At 42.0% G+C, this 23116-nt stretch overlaps 1 protein-coding gene across 5 annotated transcripts in view; it reads right to left on the minus strand.

The window, feature by feature from the left end:
- ERC1 (ELKS/RAB6-interacting/CAST family member 1) overlaps window positions 1–23116 on the minus strand; it is a 388457-nt gene that overhangs the window by 71209 nt on the left and 294132 nt on the right. For all 5 annotated transcript variants that reach the window (XM_081249168.1, XM_081249164.1, XM_081249165.1 and 2 more), the window contains exon 16: window positions 15863–16007. In XM_081249168.1, coding sequence (XP_081105294.1) covers window positions 15863–16007 — 145 coding nt within the window. The remainder of the gene's footprint in view (window positions 1–15862; window positions 16008–23116) is intronic.

Genomic DNA, 23116 nt, shown 5'->3' on the forward strand with positions numbered 1-23116 from the left:
ATAAGTGTACAAATATCTTGTCAAGATCCTGCCTTCAATTCTTCGGATAAATACCCAGAAGTGGAATTGCTGGATCATATGGTAATTCCATTTTAAATTTTTTGAGGAACTGCCATACTGTTTTCCACAGCAACCATACCATCTTATATTCTAATACTGCACAAGGATTCCAATTTCTCTGCATCTTAGCTAACACTTGTTTTCTGTTTTGATAACAGCCGTCCTAATGGGTGTGACATGGTATCTCATTATAGTTTGATTTGCATTTCCCTAAGATTAGTGATGTCGAGCATATTTTCACATTCTTATTGGCCATTTGTATGTCTTTGGAGAAATGTCTATGCAAGTCCTTTGCCTATTTTTGAATTGGGCTGTTTGTTTTTTTTGTTTGTTTGTTAGGTTTTAAAAGTTCTCTATATATTCTGCATATTAATCCCTTACCAGATATATGATTTGCAAATGTTTTCTCCCATCTGCTGGTTTCCTTTTTATTCTGTTGTGTCTTCTTGATATACAAAATTTTTAAATTTTCAGAAGTCCAAATTGCATATTTCTTTTGTGACCAGTGCCTTTAGTATCACATCCAAGAAATCACTGCCAAATCCAATGTCATGAAGTTTTTATACTGCTTTCTTCTAAAAATTTTATTGTTTTAGGTCTCATGCTCTGGTCCTTGATTCAGCTGGATTTAATTTTTGTATATGATGTTAGGTAAGGGTCCAAATTCATTCTTTAGCATGTGGATATCCAGTTTTCCCAGCACCATTTGTTGAACTGACTGTCCTTTTCCCATTGAATGGTACTGGCACCCTTGTCAAAAATCATCTGACCATGTATGTAAGGGTTTATTTCTGGGCTCTCTATTCCACTGGTCTATACATCTGTCTTTAGACTAATAGCACATTGTTTTGATACTTTTAGATTTGTAGTAAGTTTTGAAATCAGGAACTGTGAGTTCTCCCGTTTTATTTTTTTTTCAAGATTGTTCTGGCTTATTCAGGGTCCCTTGAGTTTGATTCCATATAGATATTAGGATGGGTTTTCTATTTCTGAAAAAAAGCATCTCTGGAATTTATATGTGACTGCATGAATCTGTAGATTGCTTTGGGTAGTAGTGATATTTTAACAATTTTAAGTCTTCCAAAACCATGAACCAGGAATATGTTTCCATTAATTGATGTCTTCTTTCAATTCTTTCAGCAATGTTTTGTGTTTTTCATTGTACAAGTCTATCACCTCCTTGGTTAAGTTAATTCCTCAGTATTTTAATCTTTTTAATGCTATTGTGTGTGAAATTGCTTTTGTAATTTCTCTCTCAGGTTGTTCATTGTTCGTGTATAAAAATGCAAACAAATTTTTATATGTTGACTTAAAAAATTTTGTTTTGAAGATTACTATTATTCTATTTTATTTATTTATTTATTGGCTGCATTGGGTCTTAGCTGTGGCATGTGGGATCTTTCATTGTGGCACGTGGGCTCTTCGTTGCGGTGGGCTGGCTTCTCTCTAATTGTGGCGTGTGGGCTCATCAGTTGCGGCACGCAGGCTCTCTAGTTGTGGCACGTAGGCTCCAGGGCGTGTGGGCTCAGTAGTTGCAGCATGCAGGCTCCAAAGTGTGTGGGCTCTGTTGTTGTGGAGTGCAGGCTTCAGAGTACGTGGGTTCTGTAGTTGTGGCATGCAGTCTCTCTAGTTGTGGCATGCGAGCTCAGTAGCTGCAGTGTGTGGGCTTACTTGCCTCATTGCTTGTGGGATCTTAATTCCCCAACCAGGGATTGAACCAGCATCCCCTGCACTGCAAGACAGATCCTTAACCACTGGACCACCAGGGAAGTCCTGTATGTTGACTCTTTGCATCCTACTTTGCTGAATTCATTTACTAGTTCTAACAGCTTTTTTTTTCTGTGAGAAATCCTTAGGGTTTTCTACATATAAGCTCATACCACCTGCAAACAGAGATAATTCTGCTTCTTCCTTTCCAAACTGGAGTTCTTTTATTTATTTATTTTTGCCGAACTGCTCTGGATAGAACTTCCAGTACTATGTTGAAAAGAAATGGTGAGGGACTTCCCTGGCAGTCCAGTGGTTGAGACTTTGCCTTCCAATGCAGGGGGTGCGGTTTTGATCCCTGGTTGGGGAGCTAAGATCCCATATGCCTTGTGGCGAAAAAACCAAACCTTGAAGAAGAAGCAATATTGTAACAAATTCAATGAAGACTTTAAAAATGGTCCACATAAAAAAAAAAATCTTAAAAAAAAAAAAAAGGCAAAGAAGTGGTGAAAGCAGGTACTCTTGCCTTGTTCCTGATCTCAGAGGAAAAGGTTTCATTTCAGTCTTTCACTATTGAAAATGATGTTTGCTGTGGGATTTTCATATATGGATTTTATTATGTGGAGGTAATTGAGTGTTTTTATCATAAAAGGGTGTTGAACTTTGTCAAACCAATTAAGATGATCATGTGATTTTTTCCCCTTTATTCTGCAGATGTGGTTTATTACATTGATTAATTTTTGTATGTTGAACCAGCCTTGCATTCTGGGAACAAATCCCTCTTAGTCATGATATATGATGTTTTAATATGCTGTTGAATTCTGTATGCTAGTATTTTGCTGAGGATTTCTGCAACAATGTTCATGAAGGATACTGGTTTGTAGTTTTGTTTTTCTGTAGTCTCTCTGCCTGGCTTTGTTTTCAGGGTAATTCTGGCCTCACAGAATGAATTAGGAAGTATTCCTTTGCCTTCAATTTTTGGGAAACATCTGAAGAGGACAGGTATTAGTTCTTCTTTAAATGCTCTTCTTTAAAGAATTCAGGAATGAAGTCATCAGGTCTAGGGCTTTTCCTTGTTGGTAGATTTTTGATTACTGACTCAATCTTCTTACTAGGTCTAACTCAGATTTTCTATTTCTTCATGATTTAGTCTCGGTAGTTTTTCTGCTTCTAGGAATTTGTCTGTCTCATCTAGGTTATCCCATTTTTTGGCTTACAATTGTTCACAGTACTCTCTTATAATCCTTTTTATTTGTGAAGGATCAGTAGTAATGTTCCCATTTTCATTTCTGATTTTAGTAATTGAGATTTCTTTTTTTTTCCTTAGTCCATATAGCTAAAAGTTTATCAACTTTGTTGACTTTTTCAAAGCAAAAGTTTCATTGGTTTTACTGATTTTTCTCTACTGTTTTCCTATTTTCTATTTTATTGATCTCTGCTTAAATCTTTATTATTTCCTTTCTTCTGCTGGCTTTGGGTTAGTTTGCTTTCCTTCTTCTACTTCCATAAATTATAAAGTTATATTGTTGACTTGAGATCTTTCTTGTTTTTTAATGTAAGCATTTGCAGCTACAAATTTCCCACAACACTGCTTTCACTATGTCCCAGAAGATTTGGTAAGTTTTTTTTTTTTTTTTTTGCGGTACGTGGCCTCTCACTGTTGGGGCCTCTCCCTGGGGCCTCTCCCGTTGCGGAGCACAGGCTCCAGACGCGCAGGCTCAGCGGCCATGGCTCACGGGCCTAGCCGCTCCGCAGCATGTGGGATCTTCCGGGACCGAGGCACGAACCCGTGTCCCCTGCATCGGCAGGCGGACTCTCAACCACTGCGCCACCAAGGAAGCCCGGTAAGTTGTATTTTCATTTTCATTCACCTCTAAGTATTTTCTAATTTCCCTAGTGATTTTTTCTTTGATCTATTAGTTGTTTAAATGTGTATTGTTCAATTTCCACAACTTTGTGAATTTTTCAGTTTCACTTTCATTACTAATTTCTAACTTCATCCTGTTGTGGTCAGAGAAGATACTTTGTATGATATCTATCTTTTAAAATCTATTGTGGTCTAACATATGGTCCATCCTGGAAAACACCCCACGTGAATATGAGAAGACTGTGTACAGGCATACCCTGGAGATACTGAGTGTCAGTTCCAGACCCATGTGATAAAGCAAATATTGCAATAAGTGAGTCACGTGAATTTTTTTCTTTCCCAGTGCATAAAAAGTTATGTTTACACTATACTGTAGCCTGTTAAATGTGTAATAAAAAATTAGACTTTAATTAAAAAAATTGCTAAAAACTGCTAACTATCATCTGAGCCTTCAGTGAGTTGTAGTAGTAAAATCAAAGATCACTGATCACAGATCACTGTAACAAATATGATAATAATGGAAAAGTCTGAAATATTGTGAGAATTACCAAAATGTGACATAGAGACACAAAGTGAGCAAATGGTGTCAGAAAAGTGTCACCTACAGACTTGCTTGATGCAAGGTCATCACAAACCTTCAATTTGTAAAAAAAAAACCCAAAAAACCCCAACAACAACAAAACATAGTATCTGTGAAGCACAATAAAATGAAGTGCAATAAAATGAGGTATGCCTGTCTGCTGTTACTGCTGGGTAGAGTGTTTTGTATATGTCTGTAATGTCTAGTTGGTTTACTGTGTTTGTTTTTTTTTGCGGTACGCGGGCCTCTCACTGTTGTGGCCTCTCCCGTTGCGGAGCACAGGCTCCGGACGCGCAGGCTCAGCGGCTATGGCTTACGGGCCTAGCCGCTCCGCGGCATGTGGGATCTTCCCGAACCAGGGCACGAACCCGTGTCCCCTGCATATGCAGGCGGACTCTCAACCACTGCGCCACCAGGGAAGCCCTACTGTGTTTTTTTTAATCTGTTATTTCCTTACTTATGTTCTGTCTGGTTGTTCTATCCATTACTGTGAATGGGGTACTGAAGTCTCCCAACTATTACTGTAGAACTGTCTACTTGTTCCTTCAATTATGTCAGGTTTTGCTTCATATATTTTGATGGTCTGTCCATTGGTGTGTAAATGTTTATATCTGTTTCACTGTCCTGCTGTATTGAACCTTTCATTAATATATAACATCCTTCTTTGTCTTTTGTAAACTCTTTCAATTTAAAGTCTGTTTTCTTATATTAGTAGAGCCACTTATGCTCTCTTATGGTCACTATTTGCATGGAGTATCTTTTTCCATCCTTTCATCTTTAAACTTTTTTGTGTCTTTGGACATCAAGTGGGCCTCCCGATGACAGCATGTAGTTGGTTTATCTGTTTTTATCCAATCTGTCAATCTCTGTCTTTTGATTGGAGAGTTTAACCAATTTAAAGTAGTTACTCATAAGGAAGGGCTTACTTCTGCCATTGTGCAATTTATTTTCTACATGCCCTATAGTTTTTTGGTTCCTCACTTCCTGCATTACTGCCTTCTCTTGTATTTAGTCGATTTTTTTTTGTAGCAAAATGTTTAGATTCCTTTCTTACTTCCTTTTGTGTATATTCTCTATCTATTTTCTTTGTGGCTACCGTGGGGATTATATCTAACATCCTAAAGTTATAACTGTCTAATCTGAATTTACACCAGCTTAACTTCAAAAACATATAAGAACTCTGCTCGTTTACAGCTCTGTCCCCACCCTTTCTAGCTGTTGATGTCACAAAACTACATGTTTATACAACGTGTAACCCAAAACATAAAAGTAATTCTTCTTAATGCACCAGTCTCCTAAATTATGTAGGAAACAAGACGTGGAGTTACATACCAAAGTTACAGTAATATGAGCTTTTACACATAATTTTTTTCCCTTAAATCTATTAGTCTCTTAAATGATGCATAAAACAAAAACTACAGTTACAAACCATTGTTACAATAATACTAGCTTTTATAACTGCCCATGTATTTACCTTTATTGAGATCTTTATTTCTCCATGCAGCTTCATGCTACTGTCTAGTGTCCTTTCATTTCACCCTGCAGGACTCCTGTGAGCATTTCTTGCAGGGCAGATCGAGTGGTCGTGATCTCCTGCAGCTTTTGTTTAACTCAGACTGTCTTAATTTCTCCCTCATTTTTCAAGGAGAGTTTTACTGGATATAGGATTCTTGGTTTTTTCTTTTAGCTCTTTGAATATATCAGCCTCCCCAAAAGAGTCTTCTGGCCTCCAAAGATTCCGATAAGAAATCTGCTGAAAATCCTATTGAGGATCCCTTGTATGTGATGATTCTCTCTTCATCTTTTGAAAGTTTGATTATAACGTGTCTCACTTTGAATTCATCTTACTCAGAGTTTGTTGAGATTCATGCATGTTTACATTTATGTCTTTCAGCAAATTTGGGAAGTTTTCACCATTACTTCTTCAGATATTCTCCCCGCCCCTTTCCCTCTCTCTTCTTCTGGGATTCCCATGATGCGTAGTTGGTCCACTTAATGCTGTCCCATAGGTCCCTAGACTCTGTTCACTTTTCTTAAATCATTTTTCTTTCTGTTCCTCAGCCTTGATAATTTCCCTTATCCTATTCTCATGTGCACCGATTCTTTCTTCTGCCTGCTCAAATCTGCCTCTGAATCCCTCTAAGTGAATATTTCATTTCAGTTAATGAACTTTTCAGCTCCAGAATTTCTTTTTAGTTTGTTTTTAGGTTTTCTGTCTCTTTATTGATATTTCCATTTATCCACACATCATTTTCTTGACATCTTCCTTCCAAAAGGGAGAAGTTGGAAGGAGTAAAGGGGTTGTCAGTTCCAAGCAAGTTTGAAATCCAGCAGAACACATTCCATTAGGCTTCAAGGCCTGTGAACAAGGCCTCTGTGGCTCAAGGCTGTGCCCTCTGGCCACGTGGTGGCTTCACTGGCCTCTGCCTCTGGGCCCCCAGCAGCTCCGCTGACACAAAATCTTAACTTTAAAGTCTTGATTTTAAGGTAAAACTAATCAATCCTATCAGAATTCAGGCAAGCAGTCACTTGCAGGACTGAGCAGGGTATAGGGCCTGAAAGGGAGCATGAGGGCTTGGTTTTGGGGTGCTGGTAATGATCTGCTTCTTGGATGTGTATGCTGGCTACATGAGAGTGTTTCCTTGTGAACATTCACTGACATGTACACTTAGATGTGTACTTTTCTATGTGTATATTTCAATAAAAAAGATTTTTTTAAAAGGTTGTATAACAAGAAGATTTCAGCAATAGAGGAAATTATCTCTGGACAGAGAGAGTTATTTCCATTTAGCTCATGTTTTGTCATTCTCTACAGTTAAAACATTATGGTAATGAAAAGAAGATGTTAAGTTATGGCTGCTCCTACCAGCTGACATAAAAGTGAGAGACGTATTTTAGTCTCAGAGTATTAAAAGATATAATTTAGCTATTTTAATATTATATAGTAAGAGAAATAGTTATTGCATGGCCACAAGAACAGTTGTAAGCCAGTGGCTAGTAATATCATTACCATTCAGGTAGATAATCCAGGATTAGGAAATACTGTTATAAACAGTGAATGTCTAAATACAGTTAAAGATGGCAATCAGCTGAGTTAGAACCAGCCTTGAAAACTGCTTTCCTGTAGCATATAGCTCTGCCTGGTTATCTTTTCTAAACAATAAGGTAGATAGGGAGGCAACCGTGAGGAAAACTGTTGCAGAGATCACTTGATCTTACGAGTCTTCCATTTAGCAGAGACTGGGACAGAACTGACTAGAGGGATAGCACACAGTGCGTCCTTTCTCTGGATCCGGGCCAGTGACTGAGAGCCGATGAAGAAGTCAACCAGGTTCTTACACGTGTTTAATGTGAGTCTTAATATACAGCTAGGTATTGGTTTCAGGCCTGCAAGGTGGATACATTTGCGAAGAGCACATATATATTTAAACATAGTTCAATCTCTTTGGATATTTCTGGTGAACTGGCTCATTAAAGTACTAGGGAGGCCTGAAAGGTGCATGTTCAAAACTATTTTCAGAGACCACCTAATTTTAGAGTTGACTACTATTAGGCTGCAATTTCATACAAGTCCGGGAAAAACATCATACCCAATTCAGAATGCCATATTGAGGAACATGACTGGCAATATCACAAACTTTATTTTAAGCATTCTCTACCTTGAAAAACAGCTACCAGAAATCCTGTTTTAGTACTAAAGCTCATCAATTTATTTAGTTAATTAAACTCTTACACTGTATAAAATCTTTGAAATACAGGGGGAAAAGCTCTTGAACCTCAGGTATAATAGATGTTCATTCTTTGGCAGTCACTGTTTTCTAGGAGCTTTTTTTGTTGTTGTTGTTGCGGTATGTGGGCCTCTCACTGTTGTGGCCTCTCCCGTTGCGGAGCACAGGCTCCGGACGCACAGGCCCAGCGGCCATGGCTCACGGGCCCAGCCGCTCTGCGGCATGTGGGATCCTCCCAGACCGGGGCACGAACCCGTTTCCCCTGCATGGGCAGGCGGACTCTCAACCACTGCGCCACCAGGGAAGCCCTCTAGGAGCTTTTAACAGCTTTTCAATCTCTATTTGCTCTTCTTAAGAATGCAAATGTACTGATTCTTAAATTCTGCTGTTCAAAAGATATCTTAATAAATGATGTGTAATATTTTGGGGCCAGATTTCCATATATCTGCCCATGTACATATATGACAGTAACAGTATTTTCACACCAGAATCATTGGTGATGGTAATTTAGGATTACGACCACACAGGTTTTCAAACTTGGCTGCTTAAAAATCGGTCTCTCTGATTTCAGATGCCCTCTGAGTTCTCAGTCAGAACTCTCTAACTCTCATTAATTCAGTCAACAATTTCTAAGATAATTGTTGAAAATGAGAAGGTATCTGTTGACATAAGATGGGGAATAGATTTTGGCCTGTCAAGCTTCTGACTTTTTAAACTGAGCACAGTCCATTATGGTAATTTATTTTCACTGTAATTTAGAAAAGAGCTTATTAAAGTACTATTTATCACAAGAGAGAATTACTGGGTCATTAATAATACAGCTAAAGGTTACTGAAATCTCTAACCAAAAGCCCACGATGATGGCAACACATTTCAGTGTAGTGATCAGCAGTGTTGGCAATGGAGTGACATGATTTGTTCTAAATCCCAGCTCCATCGCTTACTAGCTGTGTGACTTTGGGCAAATTACTGTCTCTCTCTTAGCATCTCCTCTGTACAATAAGGATAACTGTACTTCACAGGGTTGTTGTGAAGAGTATGTGAGTTAATTCATGTGAAGCACTCAAAACAAGAGTTAGCTCAATAAATTTTAGATATTCTTATTTGTGAATAATGTTTTCAAGAAAGCCAGATAGTACGGGTGATTTAATTTGGTCGTGTACATTGTCCATGGGAAGGGCATTCTGTAACAGGTAAAGTTACAGTTTTATATCACGCCTCTCATCCTTGAGTACAAATATCATTTAATTCCATATTCAATTTTTATAAGTATCCACATTAGTTCAACAGGGACCGAAAGGGGCAGTAGGCATAGATTCTGTGGAGTACATTGGTCTGAACCGATCCCTGCCAAGAGAGGTTTAGTGGGGGAAAGGGGAACCACCCTACACCAGCCTTCTTTTTACTCATGTTTAATGAGATCCTCAGACCAAGGTCAGGGAGCACAGGAAACAGTTATAAATCGTGCCACCTGACGGGAGAAGGAATAGGAGGGGCACGTGCACTGGGGCAGGAAATCTAGGTTGATTTATTTGCATTGAGACAATTCAAGAGGGATCAGGAGACTCAGAAGGTTTATAAATTCCCTGTGGCATCATAAAAGGCAGCGGTCTGACAATAGGAAGGGCAAGCTAGATTTGACGCTAGAAAAGAAGGGAAGAGTCTTATCAAAGTTTTGTGAAGAATTTTTCTACATCTGGAATTGATGACAAAAAAGATGGAAGAGATGGAAGAAAGGAGGTTGGGAGGATTCCAGATTTCCCCACATCTCCCAACCTCTGGACTTCACTTAACTCCAAGCAAGCAGAACTCATCAAAATATGATCTATTTCTTTGTAGGATACAAAAAAGGTTTCAAGGGGATAGCGAGTAACCAGGATTTTTTTTTTAACTTTAAAATGCAATACTTACTACTTTCATAAAATAAGGAAATTCCTATAGACAGATTTAAACAACCCTTACATATGTGTTTTCTTATGCTTTACAATTCCTTCTTTTAAAACTGTTCCCAATGTCAGCAATTAGCAGGTAATATAGCTATAGGTAAATATATTGAGTTGTCAAAAATTGGAAAATACAGGACTTTAGACCTCGAAATTAATTTTATCTATCCATCTAATATTATAGATGAGGAAGATAAGACCAGAGAGGTAAGTTAGGAAGCTTGTGACTTGATTCATTAAAAAAAACGAAAGAATAAATTAGCGGCCAACACTTAGATATCAAGAGATTTGTAAGTGAAGGGGGTCAAAAAGTACAAACTTCCAGTTATAAGATTAAGTCCTGGAGTGTGATGCACAGCATGGTGACGAGAGTGAACAATACTGTGCTGTACATTTGAAGGTTACTGAGAGTCAAGATCTTAAAAGTTTTCATCACAAGAAAAAAAAAATGTAACTGTGTGGTGATGGATGTAAACTGAACTCACTGTGGTGATCGTTTCACAATATACACACATATCACATCATTAGGTTGCAGACCTAAAACTAATATAATGCTGTATGTCAATTACACCTCAATTTTAAAAGAGAGATTTATATATATGGATTCTCTGTGTGGGGGGGCGGTATGGATGACTGGATAACACAGGGCTCTCGTCTTGCACGGTCACAACGAGCTGGAATTAAAAGCGGCGGCCTCTCTGGACAAAGTACGTGGCCCCCAGTTCATCATGGTCTCTCCTCTTGTCTTACATGTGTCCCTCCCCTCTTGAGTTATGGCATCTGCCTGGCCCACACAGCCCTCAGGCTCGGGGCTATAAGGCAGCAGAGTACTGAGTAGTACTCTGTAGGTTGTGAAGTGCTGTGTATTAGTTGATGGGGCTATTACTGCTCCAGATGATACACTTAGTTTATCAACAGAGTTGGAGCTGGAGCTGAGGTCTGGAGCTGGAGCAACAGTTACCGGTGGGGATTCCTACATTTGAAGAGGACACTGTGGCTCAGAGTAAATAAGCAACAACTCGCAGGACAGCAAGTGAACAATGCTGCTGCTTCTTTCCTCCTCCCTCTCGCATTTTAGCTTCTGCCCAAAGGAGGACGAGAGTGTGAATGAAGAGAAGCAAAGAATGGCTTTGCTAATGTAAGGAAAAAAACCAATTCCATGGCTAGGAAATTCCAAACTACAAAGATGAGTCTTGAAGTGAAGATTAAAGCAGAGATTAAGCTGAGGAAGTAGAGGGCAATTGCAGAGGTGAGGGCAGTGAACGGAAAATGCTTTGCATCCAGTTCCTCTCAAATAAATCTGGATACCAGCGGCAGAAAACATGTAGCTGATCCTAATGTTTGTAGTGGTTTAGAGGAAGAAGTATGTATATTGAATGCTTAATATGTAAGAACCTAGAACTGAAGGGAGATAGGATAATTAAAACGAGATGAGCACGTTTATCTGACCAAGTCAATACGGGCTGTTGAATCATGAAATAAGGATTGAACTGTAATCGTCTACTCTGTCAACTTCTGGATATCGGATATTCTAAGCAGAAGGTTTTCACTCTCTCTGATCACCACGTACCAGTCACCTTCAGGGGATAACGTCACACAGATGGCTGAGGGGCTGGCTCGTGGACACGGCAAGTACAGGACAGAGCAGGCAGGCCAGCACGACACAGAGGGAAGGGGTCCTCCGGCGGCGCCAGACACCCGTGTGTCCTCTGAGAGATGCCTGCTGCGTCCCAGCACCTGGCATCGCGGGCGCGTGCTGAGCGGATGCGCGGACGCTGGCCTCATCCCCAAGAACGCAGGCGCTTGGCGAGGCGGCCGGACGCCTCTGGCTCTGCCCACCACGAGCAGCCTCTGCAGCACTCCCGCTACCTCAACACTTGCTGTTTATTTTTTCCTTTGTTCACTGACAACTCAGGAGCTCTCTGTAGCTTTGCCCTATTGCTGTTCTCTTTTCATAGAACGTAAAATCGTTTTGTTATTCTCTCTCCAAAGTTAAATGTCACTTTTAAACTAGTTTTAATACTACGATGAATGGGTCTTCCCAGCTGTTCCAGAACTGGTGGCCCAGGCCCAACGCCGGGGACAAAGGCGAGCTCAGCAGGTCATGTTCTAGAGAGCCCACAAAGGGGGTGGGGGGGCAGAAAAGGCACCCCCGTCCACCAGGCCAGCCCCTCACAGCGCATGCCTTTTCTGGGTTGAGACTGGTGTGCGGTGACGCTAAGCCTGGTAGAAGGAGTCTTGACGTTATGGGGAGCAGACAGTCATGCACAAGGGGGGCCCCTGTGCTCAGTGAGAGAGGCTCAAAGAGAATTCAGCCCTAAATCCTGGAGTCTTCAATCTTGAAGACAGGGTTTGAGTAGAAGAAAAGGAAACAGGCTTCTCCTTCCTTTGTTTGGTACCTACTCAGGCATCAGACTTGTTGGTTTGCCTTGTGCTTATCTGAGGAGGAGAGAGGACACCTAGAGACAGAGGGCAGGACGGACAGAGGAGCACGTGGCAGCCGACACGCTCTCACTCTTCAGCCCAGCAAGGAGCAGCCAGGTCTGCGTCTTCTGGGCACTGCTCACCCCTAGGGGGTCAACGGTGGCCAGAGAAGCAGCACCAAAGGGCTGCAATGGCATCAGAGGACCCCAACACCAAAGGAAGAGGGAGAAAGGCATGAAGAGGACAGGACTTGTACCCTCCTGCTGCAGGCCCCTCTTGGGGGCGGAGGCAGGCAAGAGAGGATGAAGCGAGGTTTGCTCTGATGCCTCATCTGCCTTCTGAGGTCAGAGAGTGAAGTGGTCTTTTCTAGAGCTGAACACACACATGGAATCACATAGCACGTACTCCTCTACATCTGAGCAGTGTCTCACCACAGGAGGACACCACTGTTTGCTTGTTCACTCACTTCTTGTAGCAGCCAGCCTTCCAGGCCGCCTGCACTGGTCCCCCCACGTTGTAGGCGGCTGGTGCACGTGCAACAGGACAGGGGGAAGTGATGGTGTGCCCCTTCCGAGACAGCTTATAGGGACATCGTGGCTTCCATCTTGGCTGCTCTCTTCCCCTCCCCTGGATCATGTGTTTAGGGGAAGCCAGCCCCATGTCCTAAGTAACCCTATGGAGAAGCCTAAAAGGTACAGAGTCCCGGGCCATGTGAGTGACCCCGGAAGTGAGCCCTGTTGCCCCAGCCAAGTGTCAGGTAACTGCAGGTCTGGCCAAGAGCCTGACTGTAAACTCATGGGGACCCTGAGTGAGAACGACCAGCTTGGGCTGGTGTCCTGGGCCTGCTCAGCGGCTGTCAGAACCCTTAGTTCTACCTGATGAAGCAACAAGTCAGGGGAGAAGTATCATGCAGGTACCCTGTGTGTCACAGGCAGCTCCCTGGAGACTAACCAACTGGTAACAGGAGAGCAGGCAGAACTTAGTAAAAGACAATTACTGAAAGCAAGATTCACTTAATTCAGATATTTTTTCATACTGGACCTACTGAAAATACTTGGGGCAACAGTGAAGTCCCCCCTTTTCCATTAAGGACTTAGGGATTAGGGAAATTAAGCGGTCTTATGAGGCTAAAGAAGTAAAATACACAAAACACAACAGAAAACTAAGGAAGTCTGTGAAAATGCTTGTCTGAAGAGGACAGGATCCCCCCACTGCCGCCAGGACCACCCTGGGGTCACGCAAGGAAGGAGAGCGGGGACCGCTGGGAAAAGACTGCAGGGCCACAAGGGCGATGTTTGGCCTGGGACAGTGAAACCGAAGACCAGAGACCCTGTGAGCAGGCTCGGCCAGGTGAGCAGGGGACGGCATGTCTGTCTGACAATCAGCTCACTTCCCCAGTGACAGACCCGTTTCCACCGAACATGCACCAGGAGACCTCAGCTCATGGCGCAGCTCTGCACGGACACACTGCTCGTCTCAAGACCTTGGTCCTCTCTGAAGACACTGACTGATCCTCACTAACTGCTCCCTAATGGAACAGGAGACAGCATCCACTTCCTAGCGGGGAGAACGAAGCACAGACCCAGGGCAGCCCCCCCGAGGTTTCTGCACCCACTACACAAGCACAGATGCATCGTTTACGACCCCTCCAGCCTCCTCAGTCAGCTGAGCTAGCCTTATCCATTCCTAGTTCTCCTATTGAACAAAACGGAAACTGATCATTTGTTCAGAAAATATGAAATAAGGACCAATTAGAATTAGTTACAGCTCTTAACATGAGACAGATTGAGCAATGTGAGCCGGGGTGACAAACTGCTGATAAATTTTTTTGCTCAGTTTTCTTCTGTAATATGAAAGAAGTCTATCTCTCTCTCTCTCTCTTTTTTTTTGTCAAGCTAGGTGACCTGAAAATGTTTATGTGGCAGAATTCCCACAAATGATGGATAAAGTGGTTGAACTTGCAATAAAGGGAGGCCCCCAGAGCACCTTTGTTTTGCTTTCCCTTGTGTCACTGGCACCCAGGAGAGGCTGAAAGTTCATAGTGAATTCCATCTCTTAAAGGGATGAACGTCCAGGGGTACCAGAGCTTAAGTGGGTAAAAGTTTTCTTTCACTTGCAAATGAGCACTGGGTTGTTTTTTGCTGGTCATCTCTCTATCTTGCAGTAGGGAACATCTTCTGGTGTTTTCTCAGCAAAGTCAGCCACATAAAGTCTATTTATAAGCAGTTTTATTAGTCTTTAAAATAGAGAAAATATCTTTATTGTGTAAATAGTGATTCTTGTTTATTTGAACATTAAATATGATGCTAGGACTTCCCTGGTGGCGCAGTGGTTAAGAATCCGCCTGCCAATGCAGGGGACATGGGTTCCATCCCTGGTCCGGGAGGATCCCACATGCCGTGGAGCAACTAAGTTCGTGCACCACAACTATTGAGCCCTCACACCTAGAGCTCGTGCTCTGCAACAAGAGAAGCCACCGCACCGCAACGAAGAGTAGCCCCCGCTCGCCACAACTAGAGAAAGCCTGCGCACAGCAACAAAGACCCAACGCAGCCAAAAATAAATAAATGAAAAATGATGCTATCAATTGATGACTGATCCTCTAAAGTAGAAAAAAAGAAATTCCTTCACTTGAAAACTTTCCTCCTCTGATTACTTCAGGCAGAAGGGCAAATGTGGGCAGCCCAAATGTACAGAAAAGTGGCGGAGGATGAAGGGGATGACCCGGAAGGCAGGAGGTGGACACTCATGTACAACAGGAATGGCAGGAACAGCATTAAAGATGAAGAGGACTCAGACTTTGAAATTCAGCTTTCTCCTTATCTTCAAAGGGGAAAAAAATTTGCCCCAGTTTTAAAACTGTGGTAAAGTATACACAACATAAAATTTACCATTTTAACCGTTTTTAAGTGTGCAGTTCTGTCCATTAAGTACATTTACATTGCTGTGCAACCGTCATCAATGAGGAAATTTCTAGCTTTTATTTTCACAGATGAAAGGCCTCATGTAAGTATGAAGCATTAAATTTGGGGAAGGTTTTGGGTGGAAAAGAAAAGGGCAAAACTTTGCTCTTACCATCAGAGCTTACCCAGCCTTGAATAGAAATCACTTAAATGAAAATATCCTTAGCGCCTTCTGTAGCGGGAATCTGACTGGACGTAAGGGATAAGACTTTTCACCCGCTGGTGGTACGTGCACACCACCACCAGCTCCACACCACTGCTGCCTGCCCTTACATGTGGCCTCTGCCCCTGGAGGCACCACTGAGGACCCCAACAGCACTTGCCAAGGACCACGCAGTTGTCAGTGCTGTGGACGACCCCTGCGGCCTGACCCCAAGAGACATGCAAAAAAACCAAAAAAACCCCTTCTAAAGCAGTCCTCTGACCAAGAATGCTCTGTGCTTCCTAGACAAAGCAGAGATTTGAAGGCTGAAGTCTCTGCTGGTGAAGATCAATTAGGTAAAGCTGAGACATCTGGCCCGAGATGGGAGACCTGAGTGCATGAGCTGGCACGGACGCGGGCAGCCTCCCCTCAGCCCCACTAGTCATACCTGCTGCTTGAGCTGCTGCACGAGCCGGTCCTTCTCCCGCTTCAGGGCAGCCACTTCTTCCTGGGTCTTTTTCTTCGAGGATGAAAGCTCCAAAAGAGCTATATTGGCATCTTTCTCACTGATGGCGGCCAGAAGGGCTTCCTGCCTGCAAAAGAAAGAAAACATCCAGATTTCCATCTAGTCCTCACAGCAATCCTCAAGTTACTATTACCATTACCCCCATTTTATGGGTGACGAAACTAAGGCTTAGAGAGTGTATGCAGCTGCCCAAGTTCACACTTGAAGCAAATGGTCCGGGCAGGAATCCCATTCAGGGCTTCTTGACTCTAAATGTCTTTATCAGGTCGTTATACTGACATCTTAATGAAGAGTTCCTAGATCTAGTTGTAGTTAAACTTGGAAAGTAAACGAAGTTAATGACTTTTTTTTTAAAGTAAGAATTATCTTGTCATCTATACATTTTACCCACTTGACTCATTCTTTTGATAAGTATTCTGTGGTTTCCAGGCAAACGAGGCACCAGCAAAACGGAAAACATTTTTATGTACAGAATGTATAACAAACTGTAAACATTAGTAAATAGGATTCAGGAAATCAGCCAGCTGTTGCTGGGGCACTCTGAACATCTATGAATCTTTTTATCTCATCAATGCAAATACATTTCCAGTCAAGGCTTTACTTGGCAATGATCTGCACATTTTGAAACAACAATTTAAACTTCACTGATTCCTTGTGGTTTACCTAACAACTATTTTTGGGTTCATACCCAGAAGGAAAAGAAGGTGGGATTTTAGGGGAGGGGCGTTGAACTGAGAAATTTACAAAACAATCAGAATGAAGTTGGTGAACAATTAGTCTCATAGTCCAAATGCATTCCTCTATAGCTCATCTTTTATGTAATACGTCATCTGGAAGAAGACAGATTTGATTTACAGGAACTATAAAAGTGGCCTGAGCTTTTGACCTGAGGAAATGCTGGATCTGAGAATGCAGTGCCCAAGTTTAACCTTGCTTCTGTCTCTTGTTAAGTTAATTACGCTTCAACAGCAGTCATATGGAAGAGTTTTAGTTTAGCCACAAACTGGAAGACTATCTTTCGCACATTCTGACAAGGATAGTCCAAACTCAGATGGGTAGGTCTGGGGAACTCTGAATGAGCAGTGCTAACAAATGGAAGACGCAGATCAGTTTACACCATGGAAATGAAGATTTGTTTAACTAGTCTTTGCTGTTGGAAGGGAAGATTCATTGACCTCGGTATAACTTTCCACTGTCCTCACTCTATATGAGTCTAAGAAATAGCAGATGGCTTATCCCATGAAGTCAACACCAAAGGGATAACGACAGTCTAAATATATCCACTGACCACTTGAAAAAAATATGTTAAGTGGTGAAATGAGCTTAAAGGTGAAGGAGTTCAAGATGGTCTCACTCTGTGGTTTCCTGTTAATTGCTGTCATCTGTTCCCTTTTGGGGAGCCCGGAGACTGACAAGCTGGAATGAGAAATGTGCCTTCTCAATAAGGGGGCTGCATTTCTGTGCATCAATAGTCAGAATGACACATTTAGCAGCAGGCAAATAACAGAAGACAAATGAAAGATAAATTACTCTGTCCAGTTAGACCAAGTCATGAGAACTTCTGCCGAATGCAAGATAAAAGGCGATAGGATCTGAGTTCCATTCTGTACTTAAGGAAAGAAGCATCATAATATGAAATGGTAAAAAGTATCCTATACTATTGAAACATCTTGACTGAATTCCAAATTCTTTTATAAATGATATGCTTGGCCAGCTAGTGTGGTACAGTTAATCTCTGGGGTAAAATGTCACATTCCCCAAATGCAATATGATATAACAGGTGCCAATTCATATTCTAAATTTTAAAATAAAGGATGTGGCACTGGAGTCTGAGCCATTGGAATGGTGCCTTTTTTAATAAGATATATATTTTGAAGTCTTTTTTTCTTTTTCTATATGATTCAAATAGAAATTTTATTATGTCATTGATGCTATTTACTTTTTATTGAGCACTGATAATATACTATGAACTGCACAGAATCAAAATTTCTCTCCCATACCCAAGGTTCTCACCCTCTAAAAATTCCCTAGCAGATTAACATAACACTGTCCTTTCCATTTTAAAACTATACTCTTGATATTGACTTCTACATGTGTATGTGCCTATAAAGGGCAATTCACAGTCAAGAGAATGAAATGTTTTGATTACATATTGCACATATGATCATGTAAACTCTGGGTAATGTTAGTATCTTTTGTGGGTTTATTAGCTTTCAGGTTTTTCTCTTGTTTTTGGAAGGGGACAGAGATTGTACTGTTTTGCCTATAATTTTGGTAAATTTGTTCTTTCTGACACCACGGGAAGAACAACTTCTTGAAAACAATTTGGAGGACAGGAACAAAAATAAAGCTAATAAATAGTAACAGCCATCTAATTTTTTGGGAATAAGAAAAACTCTTGCTCCCTCAATACATGTGATAGTAAAGACCATATTTGTAGTTGAGCTTATGTGGTTAAGTTTTACAAAGAACATTCAAGTGTCTAAACTAAAAAATTTTAAGAATACCCTGCTTTTTAGAGGGAATGGAGGGCTTCCCTGGTGGTGCAGTGGTTGAGAGTCCGCCTGCCAATGCAGGGGACGCGGGTTCGTGCCCCGGTCCAGGAAGATCCCACATGCCGCGGTCCGCAACGGGAGAGGCCACAGCAGTGAGAGGCCCGCGTACCGCCAAAAAAAAAAAAAGAACCAGAGGGAATGGAATTTAGAGTGAAAAAAAGCAAATAGCAAAAAGGATTTTATTTTAGTAGCCACCTATGCTTAATATAACTGCTTCTTTGAAAAAAAAAGGTATTTTCTGATAACAAAGTAATGTTCATTCATTGGTGAAAAATGGAAAGATACAGAAAACTGTGAAGAAGGAAATAAAAATACCTGAAATAATTCCTTTCTAATCAGCGTCAATTACTTGAGAGCCGAAAGTCAGCTATTCTAACACTAATATGGCTATTTCAAAGAAAATGAACCTTGCTGGGGATTAATAATCAACTTCAAAAACTTTACTAATCCAAGGCTCTCCACAGAAAAGGAACACTTGCTGGTGGAACACTTCCTGACTTCATTTCCCATAAGCCCATAGGGAGTAACACAAGCACATGAAGCACAAAAGGGAACATACATAGGCCACAAGCCCAGACAAAAGAAGAACTAAAATGCTCTTCCTGCCAAATCACTCTCCTTGTTCTGTTAGTGGCTTTTCCTCAGTTAAAAATAAAAAAAATTATTTGTTATAAAGCAAAAAATAAAAATAAAAAAATAAAAAATAAAAAAAATTGAAAATGTGGACACAGAACCTTTCAAAGTGATTAGTAATTCCCTACTGCATGACTAGCAGGCCCCCTGACTTGCATAATGAGTAGGTAGTAACAGAAATCCAACTTTAAGTCATTAGTCTAGTCACACCATCTCTGGTGCTATAAACTACCATAACAGTTGAACCTGCCCTTTGACCTGCAAATTCTAATAGAATCAAGATGTCGCTAAAAGTTCTGCTGTGGCATTTGAGCTTCAAGAAATGGTAAGACCACCTTCTCTGTCCCCCTCCCCCTTCCAGCAAATTTCAGAAACAAGAGGCAAATACCCAAGGCAAGCGGAGCTCAAAATCCTGCTGGTAACTCCTGAATCCTTAAGGACAACACACGAGCGCTCTCTTGCTAGTAAATGACAGTGGTTAGCAATTTAAGAGTGAGTCCTAGGTAAGCGTGTGTTTAACAGAAATACAAGACAGAAAAGGAGTATGAATGAAGGGATATTATAACAGTTTATTTTTCCCTCTTCCTCCAACTGGGTATTCCAAACGGAATGATTAAATAATCGTGTTTCATAAGTTTCGTAATCCAGAAAACACGAGGAAAGAGAGCAGATGAAAGCAACAGTGAGATCAGTAGCTTTGGACGTATTACTGTCAAAGACATGTAGGCACAGTTTACTCCAATTTTAAGATGAATCTGAAATCCAGATTCTCTTACTGATGCCTCCTTTACTTGTAATTTAACCGGTTAACTATCCGGGGTGAAATCTCTTTCACCCCTTCATTTCCCTTGGCGAGGAGGTCCTCCAGCCTCCCTCACGGAGGCCTCAGAGAGTGTGGCAGATACGCAACCTTACGAAAGCTCAGCGGGTGAGCCTGGATGAAATACCTGAACTTCCAAATCTGGTCCCTGAACATCTCCTTATGTCCTCTCTAGGGAGCCTTTACTCAGATACTCAGCATTATCTTTAATATAAAATGTCTACACGAGTCAGGTTTTCCATCCATCATAACGTATCTCCCATTCAACGTTAACTGAATCACCACACTTTTAGGCCCACAGCCTGAGAACACTGAAAAAATCTGATTTCCTCTTTGTTCCCCAGAACCAATATGCAAGTTCTGTTGATTCTTCCTTTCTAATAGTTTTTAATGAACCCACCACTTTGTACCTGCATGTTCACTATCATGGTCCCCACCATCCTTTTATCACGGGCCTGCATGATTCTTAAAACGCCTTCTCTGACCTCACTGCTGTTCTCACGGTCCTGCTTCCAGCATCACTTTCATCAGGTTTCTTAATGTATTAAACACTTGGGCCTAATACAGCTACAATTTTCTATCTACTTCTTCCTCACTGTCTTCCAAGGACTGTGTGTCACTGAGACATGACTTGTTTTCACTTAGTTTTATGCTACACGCTCTTACCTGAAAGGCCTGAGCTTTCTCCTCACCGGCTGCTAACTTCTCTCTGTTCAGCATTCCCTTCCAGCACTTTCACAGTTTAGCTTAATAGGCATCTGCTCTGTGAAGGTCCTTCAATTCTTCTACATGGGTCTGCTTCCCCAACTATACTATGCTTATGGCTCATGTCTTTAAAGTTTTCTTTTAATGTTGAGTTTATTGGTCTTTCAATTTGTTGCCTTGCTAATTTTTAAACTTTTTTTCTTTTTAATTGTGGTAAAATACACATAAAATTTACCATCTTAACCGTTTTTTAACCAAGACCAGGGACAGGAGGCTGTCACCTGAAGAGGGGGTAGGGTGGGTGTGCCCCCAGGACGGGGAAAGCGAGTGGTGCCAGGCCTCTGCTGCCCGCTGCCTTGCTGCAAAGTGCTCCCTGGGCTCCCAGTGGCCAGGGTACAGCCCAGGTCCCATCTGCTTAAGCACCATCCATTCTCCCTGAGCCAAGAGCTTGACCACAAGGGCCATGCTGGCCAGTGGCACAAGGCTCCAAATGCTGTTTCCCAAGCCGGCTGATCAGAGGCTGCAGCTAGGATTCCCTGCCAGGGGTCTGTGGGTCCACAGGGACCTGAAACAGATTTTCCAGGGTTTAAACATCTGTAAAAAATGTTTGTTTTCATTTTGATTACTCTAAAAAAGGACCCCCTTACCAGTCACAATGACAGAACTATTTTGTGACAACTAGAAATGAAAAGGTTTTCACAGATAAAAAAAAAATACACATAACATTTACCATCGTAACCGTGTTTAAGGGTACAGTGCAGCAGTGTTAAGGACATTCACACTGCTGTGCAACCAGCTCCAGAACTCTGTCTTGCACAACTTAAACTATGTATTAAACGATCCCCATCCTCCTTCCCAAAGTCCCTGGCAAACCACCCTTTACTTGTCTCTATGAATCAGGATACTCTAGAGCCTCACGTAAAGGCAGCCACACAGTATTCGTCCTTTTGTGACTGGCTTACGTCACTTAACATAAAGTCCTCAGGGTTCATCCCTGTGGCAGCATGTGTCAGAATCTCCCTTTTCTTCAAAGCTGAATAATACGCCACTGTACGCAGCCATCACACTTTGTCCATTCATCAGTCGATGGACATGTGGGTCGCTTCCACCTTTTGGCTACTGTGAATGCTCCTATCTTTAATTTTTAAAATGTATTATTTTCCTCCTAGAGTCCTGGTTCACGACTGTGAACACCAAAAGCTTGCACATACTGTTAATTTTCTGCATTGCATGTGCCTAAACCATTTACACTTTTTTCTCTTCTTTTCTTTTGGCTGCAGTTACTCTACACTCTGATATTATCTGCCAGTCTTTCTTTTTTTTTGCCGAAAGTCTTTGCTCAGAAACAGCTGGAATACAAGCTCCACGAAGGCAGGGTGTCTGTCTATTGTGCTCACTATGTGTCCCAAGTGCCAAGAGTGGCTCCTGGCACCGGCAGGCACTTCATACATGCACCCTGAACCAACAGCTCCTCCAGCTCTGACTCCATTCCCATCTGCTGTAGTGGTTCCCAACTGCTCCAGTGTTTTCACTTATTCTGAAGCTGGGCTTCACTGTATTTTTTTTTTTTTTGCGGTATGCGGGCCTCTCACTGTTGTGGCCTCTCCCGTTGCGGAGCACAGGCTCCGGACGCGCAGGCTCAGCAGCCATGGCTCACGGGCCCAGCTGTTCCGCGGCATGTGGGATCTTCCTGGACCGGGGCACGAACCCATGTCCCCTGCATCGGCAGGCGGACTCTCAACCACTGCACCACCAGGGAAGCCCCACTGTATTTTTTTAAAGGGCTTCAAACGCTTGGCTTATTTATTTATTTATTTTTGGCTGTGCTGGGTCTTCATTTCTGTGCGAGGGCTTTCTCTAGTTGCGGCAAGTGGGGGCCACTCTTCATCACGGTGCGCGGGCCTCTAACTATCGCGGCCTCTCTTGTTGCAGAGCACAGGCTCCAGACGCGCAGGCTCAGCAGTGGTGGCTCACGGGCCCAGTTGCTCCACAGCATGTGGGATCTTCCCAGACCAGGGCTCGAACCCGTGTCCCCTACATTAGCAGGCAGATTCTCAACCACTGCGCCACGAGGGAAGCCCCACTGTATTTTTAAGGCTTTTTTTTTTTTTTTTCAGTCCAGCAGCATGGAAAGCAACTGAGCAGAGGGTTAGACTAGGGGATATCAAAATTTGAAAACATGTAAAAACCAAGACTAGAAAGAGACCACTAGCTCTGGCCAATTCACATTTCATTAAAAGAAGAGTTTTGCTTTTCTCTAACTAGACAGAGGACAACTGGAGAAGTAGGTTCAATTCTGGAGGCCATGATTTAAGAGGCAATTAAAAGTAGAGGGATCCAAAGGAAGGTGACAGGATGGGGTTATACAAGGGCATATTAATCCAAAAAGATTTACCCACAGAGCATGACTGCTATCAGAATAGCAGAAACAGGAAAGGCAGAAATAGGATTTTAATCTGTGTC

This window comes from Mesoplodon bidens (assembly GCF_964165515.1).
Source record: "Mesoplodon bidens genome assembly, chromosome: 11".
Classification (NCBI taxonomy): Eukaryota; Metazoa; Chordata; class Mammalia; order Artiodactyla; family Ziphiidae; genus Mesoplodon; species Mesoplodon bidens.